The 27,380-nt window shown below is 43.3% G+C and overlaps 1 protein-coding gene across 4 annotated transcripts in view; it reads left to right on the forward strand.

Moving 5' to 3' along the window:
- dapk1 (death associated protein kinase 1) overlaps positions 1–27,380 on the forward strand; it is a 198,366-nt gene that overhangs the window by 154,373 nt on the left and 16,613 nt on the right. For all 4 annotated transcript variants that reach the window (XM_033017683.1, XM_033017684.1, XM_033017685.1 and 1 more), the window contains exons 21-24: positions 6,440–6,628; positions 7,637–7,834; positions 25,493–25,631; positions 26,189–26,309. In XM_033017683.1, the coding sequence (XP_032873574.1) occupies positions 6,440–6,628; positions 7,637–7,834; positions 25,493–25,631; positions 26,189–26,309 (647 nt within the window). The remainder of the gene's footprint in view (positions 1–6,439; positions 6,629–7,636; positions 7,835–25,492; positions 25,632–26,188; positions 26,310–27,380) is intronic.

The raw sequence follows: 27,380 nt of genomic DNA on the forward strand, positions 1-27,380 counted from the left end.
TCGGACAATGGAGTCACCCACCACTATAGCTCTGCCTGATGTCGGTCTCGCTGGTCGAGTCTCATCCCCTGGGTTGGGGCCACCGACCTGTCCACCTGTCGGACTGGAAGCATTGTCTGCCCCGACAGCACCCAAAATCGGTATGGGTAGAGCTGCGAAACACTAAGGGGCAGAAAACGCTGGTGGGTGTTGTGTACAGGCCACCTAACAGTAGTAGTGAAGTTGGAGATGGTATCAAACAGGAAATTAGAAATGCGTGCGACAAAGGCAAAACCGTTATAATGGGTGACTTCAATCTACATATAGATTGGGTGAATCAAATTGGCAGGGGTGCTGAGGAAGAGGATTTCTTGGAATGTATGCGGGATAGTTATCTAAATCAACATGTAGAGGAACCAACGAGAGAGCAGGCTATTTTAGACTGGGTATTGAGTAATGAGGAAGGGTTAGTTAGCAGTCTTGTTGTACGTGCCCCCTTGGGCAAGAGTGACCATAATATGGTTGAGTTCTTCATTAGGATGGAGAGTGACATTGTTAATTCAGAAACAATGGTTCTGAACTTAAAGAAAGGTAACTTTGAGGGTATGAGACGTGAATTGGCCAAGATTGACTGGCAATTAATCCTAAAAGGGTTGACGGTGGATATGCAATGGAAGACATTTAAAGACTGCATGGATGAACTACAAAAATTGTTCATCCCAGTTTGGCAAAAGAATAAATCAGGGAAGGTAGTGCATCCGTGGATAACAAGGGAAATCAGGGATAGTATCAAAGCGAAGGATGATGCGTACAAATTAGCCAGAAAAAGCAGCATACCGGAGGACTGGGAGAAATTCAGAGACCAGCAGAGGAGGACAAAGGGCTTAATTAGGAAAGGAAAAATAGATTATGAAAGAAAACTGGCAGGGAACATAAAAACTGACTGCAAAAGTTTTTATAGATATGTGAAAAGAAAGAGATTAGTTAAAACAAATGTAGGTCCCTTGCAGTCAGAAACGGGTGAGTTGATCATGGGGAACAAGGATATGGCGGACCAATTGAATAACTACTTTGGTTCCGTCTTCACTAAGGAAGACATAAATAATCTGCCGGAAATAGCAGGGGACCGCGGGTCAAAGGAGTTGGAGGAATTGAGTGAAATCCGGGTTAGCCGGGAAGTGGTGTTGGGTAAATTAAATGGATTAAAGGCCGATAAATCCCCAGGGCCAGATAGGCTGCATCCCAGAGTACTTAAGGAAGTAGCTCCAGAAATAGTGGATGCATTAGTAATAATCTTTCAAAACTCTTTAGATTCTGGAGTAGTTCCTGAGGATTGGCGGGTAGCAAACGTAACCCCACTTTTTAAGAAGGGAGGGAGAGAGAAAACGGGGAATTACAGACCAGTTAGTCTAACATTGGTAGTGGGGAAACTGCTAGAGTCAGTTATTAAAGATGGGGTAGCAGCACATTTGGAAAGTGGTGAAATCATTGGACAAAGTCAGCATGGATTTACAAAAGGTAAATCATGTCTGACGAATCTTATAGAATTTTTCGAGGATGTAACTAGTAGCGTGGATAGGGGAGAACCAGTGGATGTGGTGTATCTGGACTTCCAGAAGGCTTTCGACAAGGTCCCACATAAGAGATTAGTTTACAAACTTAAAGCACACGGCATTGGGGGTTCAGTATTGATGTGGATAGAGAACTGGCTGGCAAACAGGAAGCAAAGAGTAGGAGTAAACGGGTCCTTTTCACAATGGCAGGCAGTGACTAGTGGGGTACCGCAAGGCTCAGTGCTGGGACCCCAGCTATTTACAATATATATTAATGATCTGGATGAGGGAATTGAAGGCAATATCTCCAAGTTTGCGGATGACACTAAGCTGGGGGGCAGAGTTAGCTGTGAGGAGGATGCTAGGAGACTGCAAGGTGACTTGGATAGGCTGGGTGAGTGGGCAAATGTTTGGCAGATGCAGTATAATGTGGATAAATGTGAGGTTCTCCATTTTGGTGGCAAAAACAGGAAAACAGACTATTATCTAAATGGTGGCCGACTAGGAAAAGGGGAGATGCAGCGAGACCTGGGTGTCATGGTACACCAGTCATTGAAAGTGGGCATGCAGGTGCAGCAGGCAGTGAAGAAAGCGAATGGTATGTTAGCTTTCATAGCAAAAGGATTTGAGTATAGGAGCAGGGAGGTTCTACTGCAGTTGTACAGGGTCTTGGTGAGACCACACCTGGAGTATTGCGTACAGTTTTGGTCTCCAAATCTGAGGAAGGACATTATTGCCATAGAGGGAGTGCAGAGAAGGTTCACCAGACTGATTCCTGGGATGTCAGGACTGTCTTATGAAGAAAGACTGGATAGACTTGGTTTATACTCTCTAGAATTTAGGAGATTGAGAGGGGATCTTATAGAAACTTACAAAATTCTTAAGGGGTTGGACAGGCTAGATGCAGGAAGATTGCTCCCGATGTTGGGGAAGTCCAGGACAAGGGGTCACAGCTTAAGGATAAGGGGGAAATCCTTTAAAACCGAGATGAGAAGAACTTTTTTCACACAGAGAGTGGTGAATCTCTGGAACTCCCTGCCACAGAGGGTAGTCGAGGCCAGTTCATTGGCTATATTTAAGAGGGAGTTAGATGTGGCCCTTGTGGCTAAGGGGATCAGAGGGTATGGAGAGAAGGCAGGTACGGGATACTGAGTTGGATGATCAGCCATGATCATATTGAATGGCGGTGCAGGCTCGAAGGGCCGAATGGCCTACTCCTGCACCTAATTTCTATGTTTCTATGTTTCTAAAAGGGTGTACCTGTTTTCATTAGGTACAGCCACCGGGGTCTCCTGCACTCCATGCTCACCCCTCGTTCTCACAGTCACCCTCCTTCACTCTTCCTTTAGCCTCGGTGTGACAACCTCACTGTAGGTCCTGTCCAGGAAACTCTCGTTTTCCCGGATGTTCCTGAGTTGCTTCTCCAGTGCCCCAACATGGTCCTTCAGGAGCTAAACCTGGACGTATTTACCACAGTTGTAGCAGCCAGAGGCACCATCAGTGTCCCTGACCTCCCCACATCTTGCAAGCATCACACTGACTCAGCTTACCCGTCATATCTTCACCACTTCTCGTCCTCTCCAACTTTTGCCGTAGTCTCCTATCCTCAGCCTCCTCGCACTTTTTCTCACAAGGCACTTCCCACGACAAGGCGCTCCCCGACATAAGAACATTTCAAATAAATATTCTTAAACTGGCATATGGAATAATTGTTAATTTTTGTATAGCTATTTACAGATGTAACAGAAACTGGGGAGCATCAGGCTATTAAAAAATTAATTTCTGATTAATTCTCCAATACTTAAACTCTGCTTTTTTTACAAATGTGTTTTTTCTGTTAATTCTTTCATTTTTCTCTTCCAAAGAAAAATCCGGTCCTTTTGGAGAGAAATGGTTTTGGTCTCTAGTCCCACTGTTGCTCACCATAAGAGGTCATTTTTCACAAGCAAGGCTTATTGGTCAGTGATTGTGACAGGTTCATTTGTAGCAGCAGGCTTCACAATTGGGCCCAAACATGTCCACTTGCATAGAGTTGCAGGAAAGGAAGGAAAACATTGATTCATTTTTGTCCTCTTGAGACACCAAAGCCATTTGTAACACTGTAGCGCCACCTTGGCTTAGATTAACTCATTTGGCAGAGAATAATGAACTGGGAATCTTCATACTTTTCTCTGCATAAACTCAGAGCCAACATGAGCAAAAGGCTTCTTGCTGCATGTCCCGCTGAGTTACTCCAGCATTTTGTGTCTATCTTTGGTTCTTCAACTATCTTTTATCCAATACATCATGCCAATTTGCAGAAGGCAGGCACGATGAATTAATTGATGCAAATGCTGTATAACCAAGCACAATAGTTAAATCTGCTAAAAGACAGCGACCAATATAGCTGCCAGGCACTTGTTGTCAAACTTGTATTCTGGCTTTCTTATCATAATTGAAGAGTTCAAAATCCATGAACAGAGATAAATTTAATTAATTAACTACCAGGGTCCACTCAGTCACCAGTCTGTCACTAAATGTAGTCAATCAAGACACAGTATGGAGTCATTATTTAGGCAGATATTTATATTTTATCTTTTTTTTTTTTTCTCTTAATTTCATCTCAAGAACATACATTATTGAGTTCCTAAATATGAATCACTGCATTTTTGACACTGGCATTATATAGTCAAATATACTGAAGTAAATGCCAAGAATAATCTTGGACAATGGTACCCTGGGCTCGCAAAGTGATCTGGTCAATATAGATAAGTTCAGTGCTTACAGCATGAGCGACAGTCTGAAATGGTGGCGTAAAAACATTATAGTTTGTCATTTTGGGGCTTCATCATAGCTGAAATCCAATATTGCAAATGTAATTTTGGAACTGTGGGATTTGTCACACTTACTGCAGCCAAATCAGCCGTGTGAACCAGCAGCGTTGTTGTCTGCTTTCCAATATAAGTGACTCAGTTCCATAAAACGTTATAAAATAATCAAGACTTGTCCATGTGAGATGACATGTCCCCTATCCTTCCATTGCTCCCATCCCTTGTGTTTAAATTTAAGATCCTTATCCTTGATCATAAATCACACCCCTCCTTTTCTCTGTTCTTCCTCTACGGACTTCCTTATTCTGATCCTATCTCTTATCCTGAACAATCCAATTGTTTCATTCCAACTTCCTATTCATCCTGCCTATTCTGGCACACCCTTCACCGTGTCAGCAATGGTCCTGGTGACTGAAACATTGCTTGTAAACCTCTAATTCTATCTCCAATTTCACTATTTAAATTTCTTCTAAATTGTGGATAATTGCCCTTCACTGCAAGACGGTTGAAGTACAGTAGCCCCGTGCTCAGTTTCCAGGGCAAGACATTTGCGAATAAGAGAAGGAGAACTTACATCAAGCATAGGATGTTTCAGTCCGAAGAAGGGTCTCGACCCAAAACGTCGCCTATTTCCTTCGCTCCATAGATGCTGCCTCACCCGCTGAGTTTCTCCAGCATTTTTGTCTACCTTCAAGCAAAGGATGGTGAGCCTGTGAAATTCACTGCCATAGAAGCTGTGGAGAGAAAGTCACTGGATATTTTTTAAGAAAGATATTATTAAAAGCATTAAGACATACATGAACGAGAATATAGTATTGAGATAGATGACCAGCCATCTACTTGTTGAATCTTGAGGGGTCAAATGGTCTACTATTATAATTTAGTTTTAAAAGTGCAATTCACCAGCCCAGTATTTCCATCTTATTGTTTCTAGCTCAGTCTACATAAATATGTTTGTCAAAGTTCCAAATAAATCATCAGTACCATGCTCAATTGTAGATTTAACTTATTGCTGCAACGACACTTTATAATGAGTTTTGTAGTAAAATTAATATGCAGTCTTATTAAAGTGACACTTGGGATTGTAGTTTAATTTAGAGAGGCAGCGTGGAAACAGGCCCTTCGGACCACTAAGTCCACGCCAACCATCAATCACCTGTACACGAGTTCTATGTTATCTCAGTTTTTCATCCTACACACTAGGGGCAATTTACAGAAGTCAATTAACCTACAAACTCACATGTCTTTGGAATGTGGGAGGAAACCGGAGCACCCGGAGGAAACCCACACTATCACAGGGAGAACGTACAAATTCCATGCAGATAGCACCCACAGTCAGGATCGAACCCAGGTCCCTGGTGCTGTAAGGCAGCAACTCTACCACTATGTCACAGTGCTGCCCCTGGCTTCATCAAGATACAACGTAGATCAGGGAAAACTAGTCAGTTGGTTTAGATAGAGTAGTTGTCGATGTTGGTTGCATGACAAGGAGACTACATTAGGTTGCCTTGGATGGGATTTCAAGACCAAGACCCAATTACTAAAGTTCATATGATAAAAGTATTTAGAAATTGGAAACATAATTGGAAAACATTGCAGATTACCTTATGTTCTGTGAGAAGTACAAACAAGAACGTTAAATAATCTTCATTGTTTCATCTTTTTCTGTTCAAATTCACATGTAAATGAACATGAAATAAAGGGCAAAAGAAGAGAAAACAAGGAAATCCTAATGCAATTGCCTGCGTAAAAATCAAACGGGATGAATGACTGACTTGATTTTTACATCAAAATGCGGAAATAATTTAAAAAGATCCATGGAAGCAATCACCTAGTTATCTAATGCATTGGACAGAGTCAAGATGATTGATTGTGATTCTGTAGATCAGATTTGAAATTTAAACTGGAAAAGCTGACAAAATGTGGCCACACCAGGCTCTGTCTACCCTGTCACTACTGTTGTGCCCTGTAATCCAATTGCTAACCAATATCTCCTCCCTACTTTATTAATTTCAAACAAGTTTACATATTTTATTAGATAATAGTTCATTAGTTAAATATATAAACTACAGTATTTGATTGGCCTGTCTCTTTAAGTTTCAGTGAGTATTTCCAATCTGTACCCTGGCTGTGAGAACGTCAGTGTAAGGAGCCGGAGCATGATGTTTGAACCCAGCCTAACCAAAGGCGTGCTCCAAGCGTTTGTTTCACCTTCGCACAATCTAAACTATGCAATTGATGACCAGAGCACTAAAGCAATCGACATTCAACATGCTAACATTAATGGTAAGAAATATCTCCTTTAATGCAGCAGAGAAAAATTTGGACCTCCTGAGATGTAGCTGGCAATGTGCTTACAATTGTGAATTCAAATGCATTTTCTGGATAAAAAATTAAATTCCTATTTTGAATAGTTGAAACATAATTTTAAAAGCGTTAATTTCAATTGCAGTACATCAATGCAGCAGGATAATTCAACACTTACCTCGAGACTAGTAAATCAATTTGTGATGATTGTGCAGCAGTTACTCTGGCAGTTTAAAAAATGTTACCGCATTATTGTAGCAATGCACTCTTGGTAGTGTTGTGTAGCAAAACTGCAAGGAAGGAATAGCTTAATCAGGAAGGAACCAGACTAAATCTTTTTAGCCAGCATGGGTGCAGTGGCCCTAAAAACAAATACCTTTGAGAATCAGTGTTTAAGAAGGAACTGCAGATGCTGGAAAATCGAAGGTCTGAAGAAGGGTTTTGGCCCGAAACGTTGCCTATTTCCTTCGCTCCGTAGATGCTGCTGCACCCGCTGAGTTTCTCCAGCTTTTTTGTGTACCTTTGAGAATCAGCCAGTCGCACGTGCTGGGATAAATGGATAATTGCAGCTGGCAGCAAACTCGTTTGGAAGTCTGGTTCAGGCATTTAACAGCTTGGTCGTGATGCTGCACACTCAAACAACATGCAGGCAATAATCATTAAATCTCACCTGGAAATAGGGGATTGGCCAGGAAATAGCCAGTTGGATAGCTGGCAAACTGCTTGATAGGAATAGGGTTAGATGAACTGTGTCAATCTAGTTAATTTTAATTTTCAGTGGATGAATGGCTGGCATTTGAGCACCTCTGATACTTTCATAGTAATGTATAGATTTTTTTTTGACTGTTTCTTAAATTGTTTTCAATACTTTACTTAAACTGCGCAGCAGCTTTAAATAGAATATATGCAACTGTTATTTTGTGGCTTGAGATTTTTATATATTATTGAGCCTCCCCATGTTATTGAAGCATTCCCCTCTCTTTTTAGGTGTTGGTGATTTAAATATCTGGGAATTCTCTGGCAATCCTGCCTACTACTGCAGTTACGATTACTTTGCAGCAAATGACCCGACTGCTCTCCACTTGGTGCTTTTCAGTATAGAGGAACCTTATGAAATGCAATTGAACCAGGTGACGTTTTGGCTCAATTTCCTCAAAGCACTTATCCCAGTGGAAGACCCTATAGGTAAGATTCAATCCACGCACTATTTACTGAGCAGGCACATCTGCCGATTATTTGAATTTACAGAAGTCCGGAGGAACAGGGTCTGGTACTCAGCTGTCACGTCAGCCAACGCTTCAGCCACCGATTGGGAGCCCAAGTTTCCGCTCAGTTCAGTGCTTAAAAGCCATCAGATCTGAGTGAACGGGCCAGCTTTCGCAAGTTCCCTTAGATCTGATGGCTTTCAAGCAATGAACTGAGTGGAAACTTGGGCTCCTGATCAGTGGCTGAAGGAGGAAGATCTATCCTCCTTAATATCTCTGATAAAAGCTTACATGGCTTTTGTTTTATCTTCTCCTTGTGTAATAGCTAATATGCAGAGGAAGATGTGTTAAACTGTAGAGATATGTCAAATGGTTAAAGACATCAGAACCCCGAGGGTGGATAATGCATATCCCCATGTGAACGATTGAATTGGAAACCAACAGCAGAAAGATTATACTCAGGAAAAACTTCAAAGATTACAGTGAAGTTGTGCAAGTGTGTAAGGAAGCTGTTGGACTTATGCAGATTTATAAAGTGCCAAAAGCCTGGTCCAAGGAACAAGTCTATTAGTCTGACAATTAAATGGTTCAAACGCCTGCGAGGTGCAGATTTGGGACAAATGAAAGATTTCAGAATATTTTTGTTGGGAGGTCTAAGTAAGTCCTCCACAGGAATCTGTTATAATGTGGGATTTTTTTTTTTTAATATCAAAGCAATCTTTGGCACCAAAAACCTCCTCCTCCTTAATACTGACATGCTCCAGACCATAATCATATCCATCCCTAAACTTGCTATCCTCTGTATCCTTCTCCTTGGTAAATACAGATGAAAAATATTAATTTACAAATAAGGAACTGCAGGTGCTGGTTTACAAAGTGCTGGAGTAATTCAACGGGTCAGGCAGCATCTCTGGATAACGTGAATAGCTGACGTTTTGGGTCAGAACCGTGTTCAGACTAATTATGGGGACGGGGAGGGGGAAGTGAGCTGGACAAGGATATAGGCTGGCAAATGATAGGTGGCTATAGGTGAGGGGTGTTTTAGGTAGACAGTGCTTCCTTTTGCCTCCTCCTCAGTTCTTCCAAAGGGTCTTCAACCTGATACATAGAAACATAGAAATTAGGTGCAGGAGTAGGCCATTCGGCCCTTCGAGCCTGCACCGCCATTCAATATGATCATGGCTGATCATCCAACTCAGTATCCCGTACCTGCCTTCTCTCCATACCCTCTGATCCCCTTAGCCACAAGGGCCACGTCTAACTCCCTCTTAAATATAGCCAATGAACTGGCCTCAACTACCCTCTGTGACAGAGAGTTCCAGAGATTCACCACTCTCTGTGTGAAAAAAGTTTTTCTCATCTCGGTTTTAAAGGATTTCCCCCTTATCCTTAAGCTGTGACCCCTTGTCCTGGACTTCCCCAACATCGGGAACAATCTTCCTGCATCTAGCCTGTCCAACCCCTTAAGAATTTTGTAAGTTTCTATAAGATCCCCTCAATCTCCTAAATTCTAGAGAGTATAAACCATGTCTATCCAGTCTTTCTTCATAAGACAGTCCTGCCATCCCAGGAATCAGTCTGGTGAACCTTCTCTGCACTCCCTCTATGGCAATAATGTCCTTCCTCAGATTTGGAGACCAAAACTGTACGCAATACTCCAGGTGTGGTCTCACCAAGACCCTATACAACTGCAGTAGAACCTCCCTGCTCCTATACTCAAATCCTTTTGCTATGAAAGCTAACATACCATTCGCTTTCTTCACTGCCTGCTGCACCTGTATGCCTACTTTCAATGACTGGTGTACCATGACACCCAGGTCTCGCTGCATCTCCCCTTTTCCTAATCGGCCACCATTTAGATAATAGCTGTCCTGTTTTTGCCACCAAAATGGATAACCTCACATTTATCCACATTATACTGCATCTGCCAAACATTTGCCCACTCACCCAGCCTATCCAAGTCACCTTGCAGTCTCCTAGCATCCTCCTCACAGCTAACACTGCCCCCCAGCTTAGTGTCATCCGCAAACTTGGAGATATTGCCTTCAATTCCCTCATCCCGATCATTAATATATATTGTAAATAGCTGGGGTCCCGGCACTGAGCCGTGCAGTACCCCACTAGTCACTGCCTGCCATTGTGAAAAGGACCCGTTTACTCCTACTCTTTGCTTCCTGTTTGCCAGCCAGTTCTCTATCCAAATCAATACTGAACCTACAATGCCGTGTGCTTTAAGTTTGTATACTAATCTCTTATGTGGGACCTTGTCGAAAGCCTTCTGGAAGTCCAGATACACCACATCCACTGGTTCTCCCCTATCCACGCTACTAGTTACATCCTCGAAAAATTCTATACGATTCGTCAGACATGATTTACCTTTCGTAAATCCATGCTGACTTTGTCCAATGATTTCACCACTTTCCAAATGTGCTGCTATCCCATCTTTAATAACTGACTCTAGCAGTTTCCCCACTACCGATGTTAGACTAACTGGTCTGTAATTCCCCGCTTTCTCTCTCCCTCCCTTCTTAAAAAGTGGGGTTACGTTTGCTACCCGCCAATCCTCAGGAACTACTCCAGAATCTAAAGAGTTTTGAAAGATTATTACTAATGCATCCACTATTTCTGGAGCTACTTCCTTAAGTACTCTGGGATGCAGCCTATCTGGCCCTGGGGATTTATCGGCCTTTAATCCATTTAATTTACCCAACACCACTTCCCGGCTAACCTGGATTTCACTCAATTCCTCCAACTCCTTTGACCCGCGGTCCCCTGCTATTTCCGGCAGATTATTTATGTCTTCCTTAGTGAAGACGGAACCAAAGTTATTCAATTGGTCCGCCATATCCTTGTTCCCCATGATCAACTCACCTGTTTCTGACTGCAAGGGACCTACATTTGTTTTAACTAATCTCTTTCTTTTCACATATCTATAAAAACTTTTGCAGTCAGTTTTTATGTTCCCTGCCAGTTTTCTTTCATAATCTATTTTTCCTTTCCTAATTAAGCCCTTTGTCCTCCTCTGCTGGTCTCTGAATTTCTCCCAGTCCTCTGGTATGCTGCTTTTTCTGGCTAATTTGTACGCATCATCCTTCGCTTTGATACTATCCCTGATTTCCCTTGTTATCCACGGATGCACTACCTTCCCTGATTTATTCTTTTGCCAAACTGGGATGAACAGTTTTTGTAGTTCATCCATGCAGTCTTTAAATGTCTTCCATTGCATATCCACCGTCAACCCTTTAGAATTAATTGCCAGTCAATCTTGGCCAATTCACGTCTCATACCCTCAAAGTTACCTTTCTTTAAGTTCAGAACCATTGTTTCTGAATTAACAATGTCACTCTCCATCCTAATGAAGAACTCAACCATATTATGGTCACTCTTGCCCAAGGGGGCACGTACAACAAGACTGCTAACTAACCCTTCCTCATTACTCAATACCCAGTCTAAAATAGCCTGCTCCCTCGTTGGTTCCTCTACATGTTGATTTAGATAACTATCCCGCATACATTCCAAGAAATCCTCTTCCTCAGCACCCCTGCCAATTTGATTCACCCAATCTATATGTAGATTGAAGTCACCCATTATAACCGTTTTGCCTTTGTCACACGCATTTCTAATTTCCTGTTTGATACCATCTCCAACTTCATTACTACTGTTAGGTGGCCTGTACACAACACCCACCAGCGTTTTCTGCCCCTTAGTGTTTCGCAGCTCTACCCATACCGATTCCACATCCTCCAAACTAATGTCCTTCCTTTCCATTGCGTTAATCTCCTCTCTAACCAACAACGCTACCCCACCTCCTTTTCCTTTCTCTCTATCCCTCCTGAATATTGAATATCCCTGGATGTTCAGCTCCCAGCCTTGGTCACCCTGGAGCCATGTCTCCGTGATCCCAACTATATCATAATCATTAATGGCTATCTGCACGTTCAACTCATCCACCTTATTACGAATACTCCTTGCATTGAGACACAAAGCCTTCAGGCTTGTTTTTTCAACGCTCTTACCCCTTATACAATTATGTTGAAAAGTGGCCCTGTTTGATTTTTGCCCTGGATTTGTCTGCCTGCCACTTTTACTTTTCACCTTGCTACCTATTGCTTCTACCCTCATTTTACACCCCCCTGCCTCTCTGCTCTTGTACCCATCCCCCTGCCACATTAGTTTAAATCCTCCCCGACAGCACTAGCAAACACTCCCCCAAGGACATTGGTTCCATTCCAGCCCAGGTGCAGACCGTCCTGTTTGTACTGGTCCCACCTCCCCCAGAACTGGTTCCAATGCCCTAAAAATTTGAATCCCTCCCCCTTGCACCATTTTTCAAGCCACGTATTCATCTGCAATATCCTCCTATTTCTACTCTGACTAGCCCGTGGTACTGGTAGTAATCCAGAGATTATTACCTTTGAGGTCCTACTTTTAAGTTTATCTCCTAGCTCCCTAAATTCACCTTGTAGGACCTCATCCCTTTTTTTACCTACATCGTTGGTGCCAATATGCACCACAACAACTGGCTGTTCACCCTCCCTCTCCAGAATGTTCTGCAGCCGTTCAGTGACATCCCTGACCCTTGCACCAGGGAGGCAACATACCATCCTGGAGTCTCGTTTGTGGCCGCAGAAACGCCTATCTATTCCCCTGACAATTGAATCCCCTATTACTATTGCCCTTCCACTCTTTTTCCCCCCCTCATGTGCCGCAGAGCCACCCATGGTGCCATGAACCTGGCTGCTGCTGCATTCCCCTGATGAGCCATCTCCCCCAACAGTATCCAAAATGGTATACCTGTTTAGGAGGGAGATGACCGCAGGGGACTCCTGCACTACCTGCCTACTGCTTTGCTGGCTATTGGCCACCCGTTCCCTTTCTGTCCTCTTACCTTTTACCTGCGGTGTGACCAACTCGCTGTACGTGCTATTCACGACTTTCTCAGCATCGTGGATGCTCCAGTATGAATCCAGCCGCAGCTCCAACCGTTCTATGCGGTCTGCCAGGAGCTGCAGCTGTACACACTTCCTGCAAACGTAGTCACCAGGGACACCGACCATATCCCTGATCTCCCACATGTTGCAGGCTGAGCAAACCACGGGGCCAATCTCCACTGACATATCTTACTCCCAAATTAACTCTATATTAAATATTAAAAAACACAAAACTTTATCCTTTAAACTTTACTAATAAATATTAATAAATACTGTACACTCAAGCTCCCAGAATCCTTAACCTGAAGGCAGAAATGTAAACATGTAAACCCGGGGTTGCACCCAATCAGCTGCTTCCTCTGGTCCTCTTCCACCAACCAGAGGCTTCCACCAGACTCCTTCTCTGGAACGTTGCCGATTTTGGTGTCAGGTCCCCTCGTACCAACGGCTCCCTGGGCCTCTGTGAAAGCAAACCCCGCGATGTATTTTACACTTACAGCGCAGGTACTCATCCCCTCGCACCAACGGCTCCCTGGGCCTCTGTTACTCTTTCTACAGATGCACCCTGATCTGAGTCTAATTCCAGCTGACTATTGGGAGGCCTATAGTATATCGCCAGCAAAGTGATCACCACCATACTATTCCTAACGTTCTACTTGTATGACCTCATAACATGATCATTTCTGTGTCATCCGGGTCACACAGGTGGAAGAAAGTTGTACTGAAGGAGGAAGACACAAAGCTGGAGGGATTGTAAATGACAACAAACATTTTGAATGGTATTCAGGTATTGAAAGCAGTGGAGATAGTCCAGAATTGAGGGAGAATATATCTTGCCATGTACCAAGATGTTTGCGGTATAGTCTCAAATATATTTTATGTAAGACAGATTTCTAAGGAATCATTTGGAAGAAGAGAGCTGTAGAATATTGATTTCACCAGCATTGGTGGTGGCAGCGTAGAGACAGACAATCTTGCGAATGTGGAAGTATGTGGTTTTTAATAATGGATTATAAATGGAATTAAATGGATAGAATAGAGCATCCACTGTATGTTGCTGTTTGAATGATATCTTGTCAGTATGGATCATATTGTTGTAATTTTCTATGTAACTTGTTAGGGTGTGGCAGTTGAACAGAAGAAAGCATTCCCACAGGCCTTTTCTAGAAGAGAAAAACGGAGAGGGAGAAAATATTTTAAATATCTGAAATATAAGCAGCCAAATTGGAAACTGCAGGTGGCACCAAAGAGCCATTCAGGAAATCCATGTCCAAGCTGTTTGCAACTGTGGACCAAGTTCCAATTTTATTACCTTCTGAAGATGGTTACAGATGGTTCACTTAGGATTTATCTACCAATAAGGCAAAAGCACAAAGAACGATCGTATTCAATTCTGCATAAAGCCATTGAATTTGAAATAGAACACATTTCTGGCTAAGGGATGCAACTAATTTGCATGGGATTTAAGTATTCAATTCTGCATAAAGCCATTAAATTTGAAATAGAACAAATTTCTGGCTAAGGGATGCAACTAATTTGCATGGGATTTAAGTATATAGTTTGTGGTATGGATGTAACTAGCAAGGCTAGCATTGGCCATGCAGAGCAGGGACACAGTACTGCTACACTACAAGTGTTCTAGTAAACATTGGTGGGTTGAAGTGCCTCATTCCATGCTATATCTTTCTATTGTCAAGTTGTTATCAATTAAGTTTTCAATTAAGATGAGTGAAAATGTAATCATCTGCATTATATCCTGTATTAATAACATATCTATGCTAAGTTCATTGGCTAAGTTCATGAGGCCAGTTCATTGGCTATATTTAAGAGGGAGTTAGATGTGGCCCTTGTAGCTAAAGGGATCAGGGGGTATGGAGAGAAGGCAGGTACAGGATACTGAGTTGGATGATCAGCCATGATCATATTGAATGGCGGTGCAGGCTCGAAGAGCCGAATGGCCTACTCCTGCACCTATTTTCTATGTTTCTATGCTAAGCGCTGTAAACATCTAGAAATGGAATAAAGCAGTTCACAGCTCCTTTATCCATTGCGGGTTTTAAGGATTTTTGCTTAAATGTCAGAAAGGATTCTAACTAAGAAATGTTAAAACAGGCCAAGGATACTTGAGTGCTGGTTCCTATTATGTTTAAGCCTCCGTGAGAATTTAAAAAAAAAATGTTAATAGCCAGTCAGCAAAATGCTATTACAGTTTAAGTACTGATTCAACTCCGTTAACAAGTGCAAGTAGCTTGTGACTGACTTGTCACTGAAATCATGAACATCTAGTCAGCTGATTCTATAAAAATCACTCAAAATTATAACTTCTGCTTCTGTGTGTATACTGATGTCATAAACCAAATTCCCTGAGCATCTCCACAGTCTCTGAATTGGATGTAAGTCAAACCTGCACTTAACTCTCCGCAAACTTAATCTTTGAATTCCTCCACTCAGGTTTCAGTGCATGAATGATGAATGAATGAATAAGTTTATTGGCCAAGTATGTACACATACAAGGAATTTGCCTTGGTGCTCCGCTCGCAAGTAAAAACACGACATACAGTATCAATTAAGAATGACACGTAAAACATTTTACTTCGGAGTCACGTGAGTGACTACGTGAAGAACCCCGCCAGGACGCATGCGTGTCATATCGCTTTCACGTTTGCGAAACGACAGGCGGGGTGGAGCGTTCCCCCGCAGCGGTAAGTTTGAAACCGCGACCTGCAGGTAAGTGACTTACTCTGCGGTAGCTTTTGCCCCCGTGCTATTTTTACACGGGGGGGAAGCTGGACAAAATAGTGTCCACAAGTGCTGCGAGTAAAGCTGGCTGGGGAGGACCGCGAAGTTGCGGGAGCCAGCAGCAGCTGAAGGCACAAGCCCCGTAAGGGATCAGCTGTGCCGACTTTTGGTCCCGCGCCGGCCAGAACACCACGGCCGGGCGGGAGACTATTCAGAATGGGGCCGTCGACTTTGACAAGTCGAAACGGCAGGAGGCGGGGTGGAACGACGTTCCCCCGTAGCGACAGTTTAAACCTGGACCTGCAGGTAAGTGAAACTGCGGTCTTTATTCTCCCCATACTGTTTCACCGGTGGGGAAACATGGAGAGCTGTGCAAACAACGGCAGGCGGCACAGGAATCACCCGTAAGGGAACAGCTGTGCCCGACTTCGCTCCCGCACCGGCCAGATTAAACACCATGGCTGGGCGGGAGACTATACAGAACGGAGCCGTTGGCTTTGACAAGTCAAAACGGCAGGAGGAGGGGTGGAAGGACGTTCCCCCTTAACGGCAAGTTTTAAGCCTGGACCTGCAGGTAAGTGATACTGCGGTCTTTATTGTTCCCATACTGTTCTACAGGTGGGGGGAAACATGCACAAGGCAAAGAAGTCGACCAGAGCTGCGACAAAGCTGGTGGGGGAAGTCCGCGGAGTTACGGACGCCAGCAGTGGCTGTCGGCACAGGAATCACCCGTAAGGGAACAGCTGTGCCCGACTTCGCCCCCGCACCGGCCAGATTAAACACTGCGTCTGGGCGGGAAGGCAAGAAGAAAACCAAAAGAGTCGTTGACTGATGAGTCCGACTTTGAGCAGCCGCGAGCGGCCAGCGACCGTGAGCGCTGGAGCCGGTTGGAGCGGCTTATGGAGCAGAGCTCCAACATGACAGACTCCGGGAGTTGGAGTCTAGTCACCGTGGGGATATAAAAAAAACACCCACAGCAGCAACGTAGGGCTGCACAGTGCATCTCCCTCGTCAGAGGGGAGTACTGGGGGGGGGGTCAATTCTGGGCTGACCCTGAAGAGGGGTTTTGACGAACAAAACTACAAGTGTGCAGGGGGTGCAGGAAGGCAAAATCTACTGGTCATGGTGTCCAAATACATTAAGCCAGACCACGATGGACACCACTGCAAAAATACTTGGGACCAGGAAACTGCGCATCCCTGAATGTTCCAGTCGTGGAAATAGCATCTGGAAAGTCGGAGCAGGACTTGGGAAAGCCCTGGAGCTCATAAAGGCGACAACATTAAGGATCTCCTACAGCCAAAGACAGCACCCTTATGCACCCACCAGCAGAACAAGAGAAGCTGGTGAAAGCTCAAAGGCCGGGCATACAGGACAGCGGTCTTTTAGACCATAGCCCAGACCGGCCTTTCTGGAAGATGCGCAAACCCCCAACCCAAAAACAAACCCAGACACCGGCGCCTCAACCTCCACGAAGACCACACAGAAGAAGCAAACTTCCACTGGTAACAATGGAGGTAGGTGGGTCTGGTCCCTTACAAATTATAGGAAGAGTGGATAATACACACATTGGTGGGAGATTACACTCTTTTGGATACATGGTGTATATTAACTACAGACACTTATCCTAAGCAGTATCCAGGGATATACCATTGAATTGTGCAAAAGGGGTAATGGGTAAACCCAACACGATTGGCTGGAATTTGTGTCTTATATCTTTACCAAAAACAAAATAGATGGTGACAGTCGCATCATCATCGAATTGACCAAATTGAATACATTGTACTATATATTCAGTACAAAATGGGAACTGGTAACTGCTAAAGGACTGATTTCCAAAGGCTACTCCATGGCTAGCATCGACCTAAAAGATGCTTACTATTCAGTGCCTACACGGACTGATCACAAAACGTTATTTTAAAAAATTCAACTGGATGGGGCAGCTCTGGCAGTATAGAGCTCTACCAAATACATAATCATATGATCATACTAATTGTGGGCATAACTTTGGAGTTGGCCTAACTAGCTGTAACAGCCACCATACAATTGGGTGAAAACTGGGGTTATCATCCATCCAGTTAAAACTAAACTAACGCCTACCAACATAATGGATTATTTGGGGTTCACTATTGACAGCTCACATGTCGGTGACTTTACCAAAGGACAAGGCTATAGTCTTAACTGAGGCCTGCAACAACCCCACTGACATCAGTGAACCATCTATCAGATTGGTAGCAAGTATAATTGGTGTGCCTTTCCAGCCACACAATTTGGACCTTTGTATTACCAAAAATCTACAAAGGGCAAAAATACAAACACTCAAAGTTAATACTGGTCATTTCGACAGACCAATAAGCCACCAATCAAAGCTTATGGAATTAAAATGGTGGAGGGATAACATTCGGCATTGTTCCAACCCTATCGTTATCAGCAAACCCTTAGTGGTGCTACAAACTGATGCCAGTGCGCTTGGTTGGGGAACTACCAATTTCCATCTCCATCTGTGGAGGTAGATGAAAGGCACAGGAGGCATCATTATCACAGACACTGGGCATAAACTACCTGGAAATGTGGGGTGCGTTCTATGGCCTAAAGTCATACTGCTCTGGGATAAATCACCAGCGTGTTAGACTACAGAGTGACAATCTGACTAATACAATTTGGTAATGGTGTATCCAGAGAAATATTGGAATATCAGCTACTTACCTACCAGGTAATCCAAAATTCAGTGACAGACATCAGGTCACGCAAATTCAATAAAATAAGACTTAGTCACCAGTTACCAAACTGTGTTTCTTGGGAACCAGACCGTGGGACAGCAGGGACAGATGCCTTTCACTGCATTGAGGGGGCAATTGTTTATCTATGCATTCTCTCCTTTTCTGCATCATCAGTCAGGTATTACGAAAAATACAACAAGACTCAGCGTCTGTTAATTGGTAGTGCCGATTGGCCTACTTAACCATGGTTCCCTGTGATACTCAACATGGGTTTTAACCATGCATCACCATCCTGAAACAACCAGATTATTGGTTCATCCCGTAACAGGGGAACCCATCCATGTCAAAAACAACAAACCTATCAATTTGTAGAGTCTAAAGAAACCTCTACTGCAACTGGGACTGGCGGACCGAACATTGAACATTATCTCAGCGGGCCACAGACAGTCCACCAAAAACTATATCTGGTATACATCAGGAAATGGGAGATATATTGTCACAGAAACAACATCACCTACAGTTTGATGAACATAACGTCTGTTCTCGAATTCCTAGCAGGCCTCCATTATGATGAGGGGCTCAGTTACAGTGCCATTAACTGCGCCAGAAGTGCCCTTTCAACATATCTATGGCGAGGATCAGAGCGTCATTCTGTTGGGACTCACCCATGGTAACCAAACTTATGAGGGGAATTTTTAATATCAATCCCCCAAGAACCAGGTACTCTCTAAATGGGATATGAGTATTGCCCTAACGTTGCTAAGGAATTGGTCTCCAGCAACAGCTCTGTCCCTGCAAAGACTGACGCACAAAACAGTCATGCTGATGACTTTGGTCACGGCACTAAGGGTACAGTCGTACATAAGTTAAGGCTGGACTATATGACTTCTTCAACAGGAATATAACGTTTCATATTACGAATTAGTCAAACAGAACAGACCGGGATCATCAGGCCTCAAAATAGAATTTAGGGATTACCCTACAGATATCGTCTCTGTATAATAAGACAATTATTGTTCTATATGGAGAACACCAAAAACATCTGAGGCTATGAGATGGCACTACTAATCAGCCACAAACAACCCACAAAAAAGTGTCGGTTCAAACTATTTCCAGATGGCTGAAACAGGTTTTAACAACAGCTGGGGTGGATACTAACATATTCAAATCTTATTCCACCAGGGCTGCAACTACATCGGCAGCTATGGAGTTGGATGTACCAATGAACCAAATCCTCGAGACAGCAGGATGGATCAGGGGAAAATGTTCCAACTATTCTACCACAAACCAGTAGTTAAACTGGAACTTTGCAGAGCCAATTTTAAGTTCTGTAATATAATTTCACCCCATAAATAGGGGCTATAATTTGTTGTTAACAATTTATCATGGATTTCAATGTTGGATTCATGTCTAAACATGTTAACACAATTCCTCCCACAGTCAATTAAGGCAGATGTGATGCATGGACTCGTTTCCACGGCATGAAATCACAGAGCTTTGAAATCTTCACGTAGTCACTCACGTGACTCCGAAGTAAAATAGTAAGATTAAACGAGAACTTACCAGTTCGAAGTTTGATCGTTATTTTATGAGTACGTTGAGGGAATACGTGCCCTCCGCTCCCACCCTTGATCATATACTCAACTGGTATTTTCTTCTCTAATCTTACTATGTTCAGTCATTACAGTTATCTGTGATTTCACACCGCTGCTTTGAAGAATGACACGCATGCGTCCTGGCGGGGTTCTTCACGTATTCCCTCAACCTACTCCTCATAAAATAACGATCAAACTTCGAACTGGTAAGTTCTCATTTAATCTCACTATTAAACATTAATAACACGTGAGCAGAGGGTTTGTTAATTCGACTTTTTTTGTTTTTATTGTATGTCCGAGTGTTTTTTTGTCTCTCGGTGTGTTTTATGTGGGGGGTGTTGGGGGGAAAATGGGGGAAAACGTTTCTCAGTCATTTCCTCGACGTAGAGGCGATTTTTTTCATGTCGCTTCTCCGCCTCCCCCTCTTGCGGCCTAACAGCTTGGATTGGAGCGGCTTTCCCAGAGTCTGACTTCAACAGCAGGCGCAGCGTGGACTTTTCCATCGCAGAGCGGGGGTGAACTCTTGCCGGGGGTCGCCAGAAAGGAGTGCTCCGATCGCAGGCCTGGTGACTTTGACATCATTGGACTGTGGTCCGCGGAGCTTCTAGCCGTGGGCGTCGTGTGGACTTACCATCCGGAGTCTGGGATCGCCGGAGAAAGCTCCGACCGCCGGCCTGCGACCGATAACATCCTGAAGCCGCGGTCTCCGGTAAGAAAGTGGCACTCCAAGCCACAGAGTGTGTTCGACCGTCCTGACGTTGGAGTTTCAATCATCCCGACGAGAGGGCCTGAACATCCGGTCGTCCATAGCGGCGACTACGGAGGGAATATGGCCCCGACCATGGATGAACAAGGGAAGAGGACTGACTGAACTTTGTTGCCTTCCGCCACAGTGAAGAATGCTGTGGTGGATGCTTGTGTTGGATTTTATTGTATATTGTGTGTCAGGGCTCTCGCTTAACTTTTTTTCCCAGTTGCCAGCCGGGCAACCTAGGCAGCTTTTTAGGTTGCCAAATGACAATTTAGGTGGTCATTTAAGACGGCTTGCATGACGCGTGCGATAATGTGCTCGGACGAAATGCGTAGTTACCAGTCAGAATTATGGTCAATGAAGCATTCACGTATTATTTCTGCTTCAAATAAAGTCACAAACTAAACATATTCACCAATCAAGACATGATATATACCACAATGATATGCAGCAAAATTACAATACAGTATCTCATCTCTTTTTACACGTTGCAATGAATGCAATTTCTATTATCTCTTTCCACTTCCAAACAAAAATATGGTTATTCAGCGTATGATCAACCTCAGTGAGATCAAGTGCAGGCTTGGCGATCGCTTCACACAACACCTCCACTCAGTTCGCAATAACCAACCTGATCTCCCGGTGGCTCAGTACTTCAACTCCCCATCCCATTCCGAATCCGACCTTTCTGTCCTGGGCCTCCTCCATGACCAGAGTGTGGCCCACCGCAAATTGGAGGAACAGCACCTCATATTTTGCTTGGGTAGTTTAAACCTCAGCGGTATGAACATTGGCTTCTCTAATTTCAGGTAGTCCTTGCTTTCTCCCTCCTTCCCCTCCTGTTCCCAGCTCTCCCACAGCCTACTAGTCTCCGCCTCTTCCTTTCTTTTTCCCGACCCCCCCCCCCCCCCCCCCCGACATCAGTCTGAAGAAGGGTCTCGACCCGAAACGTCGCCTATTCCTTCACTCCATAGATGCTGCCTCACCCGCTCAGTTTCTCCAGCATTTTTGTCTCCCCATTCACACAAGTTCTGTTATCCCACTTTCCTCACCCACTCCCTACATGTTAGGGGCAATTTTACAGAGACAAGTTAACCTACAAAGCCAATGCATCTTTGGGATGTGGGAGGAAACCCACAAGCTTGCAGGGAGAATGTGCAAATTCAACACAGACAGTGCCCAAGGACAGGATCGAACACAGATCTCTGGCGTATGAGGCAGCAAGTCTACCAACTGTGCCACTATATTTTGTTTTCCAACACACAAAAAATTATACGTTGATAACATTGGTTACTAAAAAAATGAAAATATCTTTCAGTTTTAAATCTCCAAGTGACGCTATGTCCCCCTTTACAGCTTACTGTATGTTTTAATTAAGTTCAAGACTATGGGGCAGTACATTGGCCATAAAGTTGCTGGCTATAAAGTACCAGAGACACGGAATTTGTCCTGAATATGGGTGCTGTCCGTATGGAGTTTGCTCCTTTTCCCTTTGATCGTATGGGTTATCTCCGAGTGCTCTTGTTTCCACATTCCAAAGGTGTGCAGGACCGTTTTCAGACTCAACCCAAAACATAATATTTTCCTTTTGTCCAGAGATTCTGTCTGACCTGTTGAGTTACTCCAGCTTTTTGTGACTATCTTCAGTTTAAACCAGCATCTGCAGTTCTTTCCTACACACACAATACTATACAATATAACTTTATTAATCCCAGGAGGGAAATTGTGTGTGTGTATAGTTATATATTCATATACAAATATACAGTTTTGTGTTCTCGTTTATAACATTGTTTACAGAGTACTATGTTTACATATTCTGTTGTGCTGCTGCAAGTAAGGATTTCATTGGGACATGATAGAATAAAACACTCTTGACTTGCGTCGCTAATGTGTGGGATAGAACTAGTGTACAGGTGATCGGTGGTCGGCGTGGACTCGGTGGGCCGAAGGGCCTGTTTCCACGCTGTATGTTTAAATTAAACTAAAACACTAAAATCAGAGGAAATCTAAAAAGGGTCTCTACCCGAAACGTCACCCAATTTCTTCTATCCAGAGATGCTGGCTGCTCCATGGAGTTCCGCCGCACAATTAAAGCATGGAATAGTCTTCACCCTACTAAAGGTACCCAACCAGACGCAACTAAATGTAAGGTAGCTCTTTATTTCCCCAAGAACCCTTTTTTGTTTAAGTCCAAGTCAAGAGTCAAGAGAGTTTTATTGTCATGTGTCCCAGATAGGACACGTGTCATGCAAAGGGAGGGAGAAAGTGGCTGACGCCGACCAGTTGCAGTGGCAGTGCGCATGTGCAAGGTGGCACATGTGCACAACCAAGGCCGATGATGTGCTGGCCAAAGATCCTCGCTATAGGATCTTTGGTGCTGGCCGTGGTTGTGCGCATGTGTAAGGCGGCCAGCCGTGCCGGCGGACGAGGAGCGGTTGGAGACCCGAGACACGGACACGGATAGCGGGTGGAGACGGAGAGTGACAGAGAGAGAGAAAGATAGAGAGGGGGCCCGCTCAGAATTAAATGCTAGGTCTCCCGGGTGCTTGCCAAGCTGGGCAAAATGGTATGGCTTTTAGGTTGCCCGGCGGGACTGTGGGTTGCCTTTGGCAACCGGGCAACCGTTAATTTTGAGCCCTGTGTGTTCTTTTTTTTTTCTACTGTATCGCTGCATGGCAAATTTATTTCACTGTACCTTAATTTGTGCATGTGACGAATAAATTTGACTGACTTTTGACTGACTTTGAAGGACACATAAAACATTAAACATAGTTTAAACATGTGAATGAAATAAAATAACAGTCAAATGAGGCTACAGACTTTTGGTTATTGACTTGTGGAAAAAAAGCTGTTTTTACCCAGAGTAGGGGAATCAAGGACCAGAGGACATAGGTTCAAGGTGAAGGGGAAAAGATTTAATAGGAATCCGAAGGATAACTTTTTATTGGGTGTATGGAACAAGCTGCCAGAGGAGTTTTTATTGGGTGTATGGAACAAGCTGCCAGAGGAAGTAGTTGAGGCTGGGACTATCCCATCGTTTAAGAAACAGTTGAACAGGTACATGGATAGGACAGGTTTGGAGGCTTATGGACCAAGCGCAGGGAAACATAGAAACATAGAAAATAGGTGCAGGAGTAGGCCATTCGGCCCTTCGAGCCTGCACCGCCATTCAATATGATCATGGCTGATCATCCAACTCAGTATCCTGTACCTACCTTCTCTCCATACCCTCTGATCCCCTTAGCCACAAGGGCCACATCTAACTCCCTCTTAAATATAGCCAATGAACTGGCCTCGACTACCCTCTGTGGCAGAGAGTTCCAGAGATTCACCACTCTGTGTGAAAAAAGTTTTTCTCATCTCGGTTTTAAAGGATTTCCCCCTGATCCTTAAGCTGTGACCCCTTGTCCTGGACTTCCCCAACATCGGGAACAATCTTCCTGCATCTAGCCTGTCCAACCCCTTAAGAATTTTGTAAGTTTCTATAAGATCCCCTCTCAATCTCCTAAATTCTAGAGAGTATAAACCAAGTCTATCCAGTCTTTCTTCATAAGACAGTCGTGACATCCCAGGAATCAGTCTGGTGAACCTTCTCTGCACTCCCTCTATGGCAATAATGTCCTTCCTCAGATTTGGAGACCAAAACTGTACGCAATACTCCAGGTGTGGTCTCACCAAGACCCTGTACAACTGCAGTAGAACCTCCCTGCTCCTATACTCAAATCCTTTTGCTATGAAAGCTAACATACCATTCGCTTTCTTCATTGCCTGCTGCACCTGCATGCCTACTTTCAATGACTGGTGTACCATGACACCCAGGTCTCGCTGCATCTCCCCTTTTCCTAATCGGCCACCATTTAGATAATAGTCTGCTTTCCTGTTTTTTTTTTGAGGTGGGACTAGTGGGAGTGGGACTATTGTAGCTGAGACATTGTTGGCCGGTTTGGGCGAGTTGGGCCGAAGGGCCTGTTTCCACAATGCATCACTCTATGACTAAGACCTCAAGGATATACAAATATATGGCAGATGGATAATAATTTGGAAATGTAGTAGTTATCCATTGGTGGAGAAAATAGAAAAGGTGAGTATTGGTCCAATGGTGAGTGATTGGGAAGTGTTCAAAGAGATTGTACACAGGTTGCTAAAAGCATGTGCACCTTGCGCTTAGAAAGGCGTCACCAAGAGAGTATTTGAGTACAAGAGTAATGATGTCTTCCCAAAAAAATAAAGTCCCTTGGAATATTGTGTACAATTTTGATCTCCTTGCCCAAAAAATGGATATAGTTGTTCTTGCGAAGTGTAAAAACAATTAAATGGAGTGGTTGTTTAGGATAGAAGGTCTTTTCTTCAAGATTGAGAAGATTCTTTCAAGTTTTGAAGAATAAAAGATAACATTGAAAATTTCTAAGAGAACTCAACAGGCTAAATTTGTGCAGGAAGTTGCCCTTCCAAGATGTCTGGAAGGAAAAGTCACGTTCTCAAAATAAGAGATGGGTCATTTATGACTGCACTAAAGGGAAATTTATTCACTCAAGGAGTCGTGAAACTTATTGAGTTCTCAATACGCTTTGTCATTATTGTTGATTTGAGGGTGTCATGAGATATGGGATTAATACAGAAAGTGGAGGATAAAAAACACCAATGATATTAGAGGGCAAAATGTATGCAGGGAATAAATAGATTCCAACTTCTGTTTTCTGTGAAGCCATGCTTTAAGATTTTGAGTTCATGTCTCAATTTAAATTTAGTTTCCAGTTGGGAAATTATAGTCCTACACTATAGCTGAAGAAATGAATTATAGCCAACAATCAGAATAGTAAATGAATGGATACTCTACTCCTAGCAAAATAATGATCAATAATGATCAATGTTTGTAGTGAAAATAAATTATTTTCTTTACAGCTTTCGGTGGAAAGCTGAAAAATGCTTTGGAGATTGTCCTTGTTGCCACACATGCAGACATCGTAAACTGTCCTCGTTCATTTGGAGGGGAATTTGTTTATGACAAAGGTCTATCACTTCTAAAGGAATTGAAAAGCAGGTACGTTGTCAATATGTTTTCAGCACATTAATATTCCTCTCACTTCCCCCATCTGGTTCTATAATAATAATAATAATGGATGGGATTTATATAGCGCCTTTCTAATACTCAAGGCGCTTTACATCGCATTATTCATTCACTCCTCAGTCACACTCGGTGGTGGTAAGCTACTTCTGTAGCCACAGCTGCCCTGGGGCAGACTGACGGAAGCGTGGCTGCCATTCTGCGCCTACGGCCCCTCCGACCACCTATGGCACTCTTTGAACAAATATTCACAAAGATTTCTCCAAATGGTTTGGTCCTGATAAATCACAGCTCAAAAAATAATTGTTCATTTGTGTTATTGCTGATTGTAAACTCTTTTCGCTCAAACACCTCTTACATGTGCCTCTGCCCAGATTCACTTGTAAAATATTTTTTATCATTTTCCTAGATATGAGAGAGGGTCTTATTTCTACTTTTATTGCCAGCAGTATGGGGTATGTTTGTGAAACATTTGTTAAATTATATTCCATAGGGCAGATTTAAAAATATATAATTACCTTTTTGCATCTCAGATTTGGAAACGATATGCAAATATCTGATCGACTATTTGTTCTTGATGCTGGTGCTTCTGGATCTAAAGACATGAAGATGCTGCGAAATCACCTGCTAGAATTGAGGAATAGGATCATTTCTGTAAGTATCCTACACCATATGGTATAAATAAATTGGTCAATCGAGGAAAAGTAGTGTTAAAGTAACCAAGGAAGAAGTTCAGTGTCATGATACGCCTTGGGTAGTTTAGTTTTCTAGTATATAACCCTTATCTTTCTTGGTCCTAGTGAAAGTAAGCCAAACAATGATGGTTAACTCATGCACAACTATATCTTTAGATTCAGTGTCTCACTTAAGTCTGCTTTTTTTTCCCCTTTCCTAAGAATGCTGATTCCTGCTTTGTGCAATTTTCATTGTGCACAAGTACTAGTTTGGAGTTAGCTGGACTTCAATACTGGCACATGGGTTCAGTGCCCTTGAGGTAGGGAAGGGAAGCATTAGTCAGAGTCGCAGTTCATCATGTGTTGAGCATGAGCACTTAACGTAGTATATGTGTCATGATTCTACTTAATGTGATGCAATCAATTAGCCGGTTGTGACCGGTTTGTCCACAAAGATCAGCAACTTTTAAGAATTGTTGCCAGGAATTCTCCATGCCTGTACAGTGTGTGTGAGGAAGCAGTTTAGCCTTTGTAGCACATTCAAGCCAAAAAGCCTATCCTGTTCCAACATGTGATCCGTTTCTGAAATTCTCCACCGTGAGTAATTAGACAATATAGAAGAGTACAGGAACAGGCCCTTTGGCCATGAATTCTGCACCTTCGCCTATCCAAAAGCCTCTTCAATGCCACTATAATATCTGCTTGGCAATGCATTGCAGGCACCTACCACTCACTGTGTGGAATACCTGTAGCATTTGAATTATCTCGAGCATCTAGAATAACTCTAGTCTGGGCATGGAATTTAAAAGTTACCCTTGCAACTTTACAAAATACTGGTTAAACTGCACTTGAAATATTTGAAAAATTCTGCCGAGAGAGAGCGAGAGGTTCTGACTGGCTACCCTATCTATCCTCCAATGCCTCCAATGCACCAGAGGAAACAATCCAAATAGTCTAACCTCCCCTTATACCTAATGCCTTCTAATCCAAGCAGCATTTTAGTAAACTTCTTCAGCACCCCACCCACAGTCTCTATCCTTCCAGTAATTGG

This window comes from Amblyraja radiata, chromosome 3, assembly GCF_010909765.2.
Source record: "Amblyraja radiata isolate CabotCenter1 chromosome 3, sAmbRad1.1.pri, whole genome shotgun sequence".
In the NCBI taxonomy this organism is placed as follows: Eukaryota; Metazoa; Chordata; class Chondrichthyes; order Rajiformes; family Rajidae; genus Amblyraja; species Amblyraja radiata.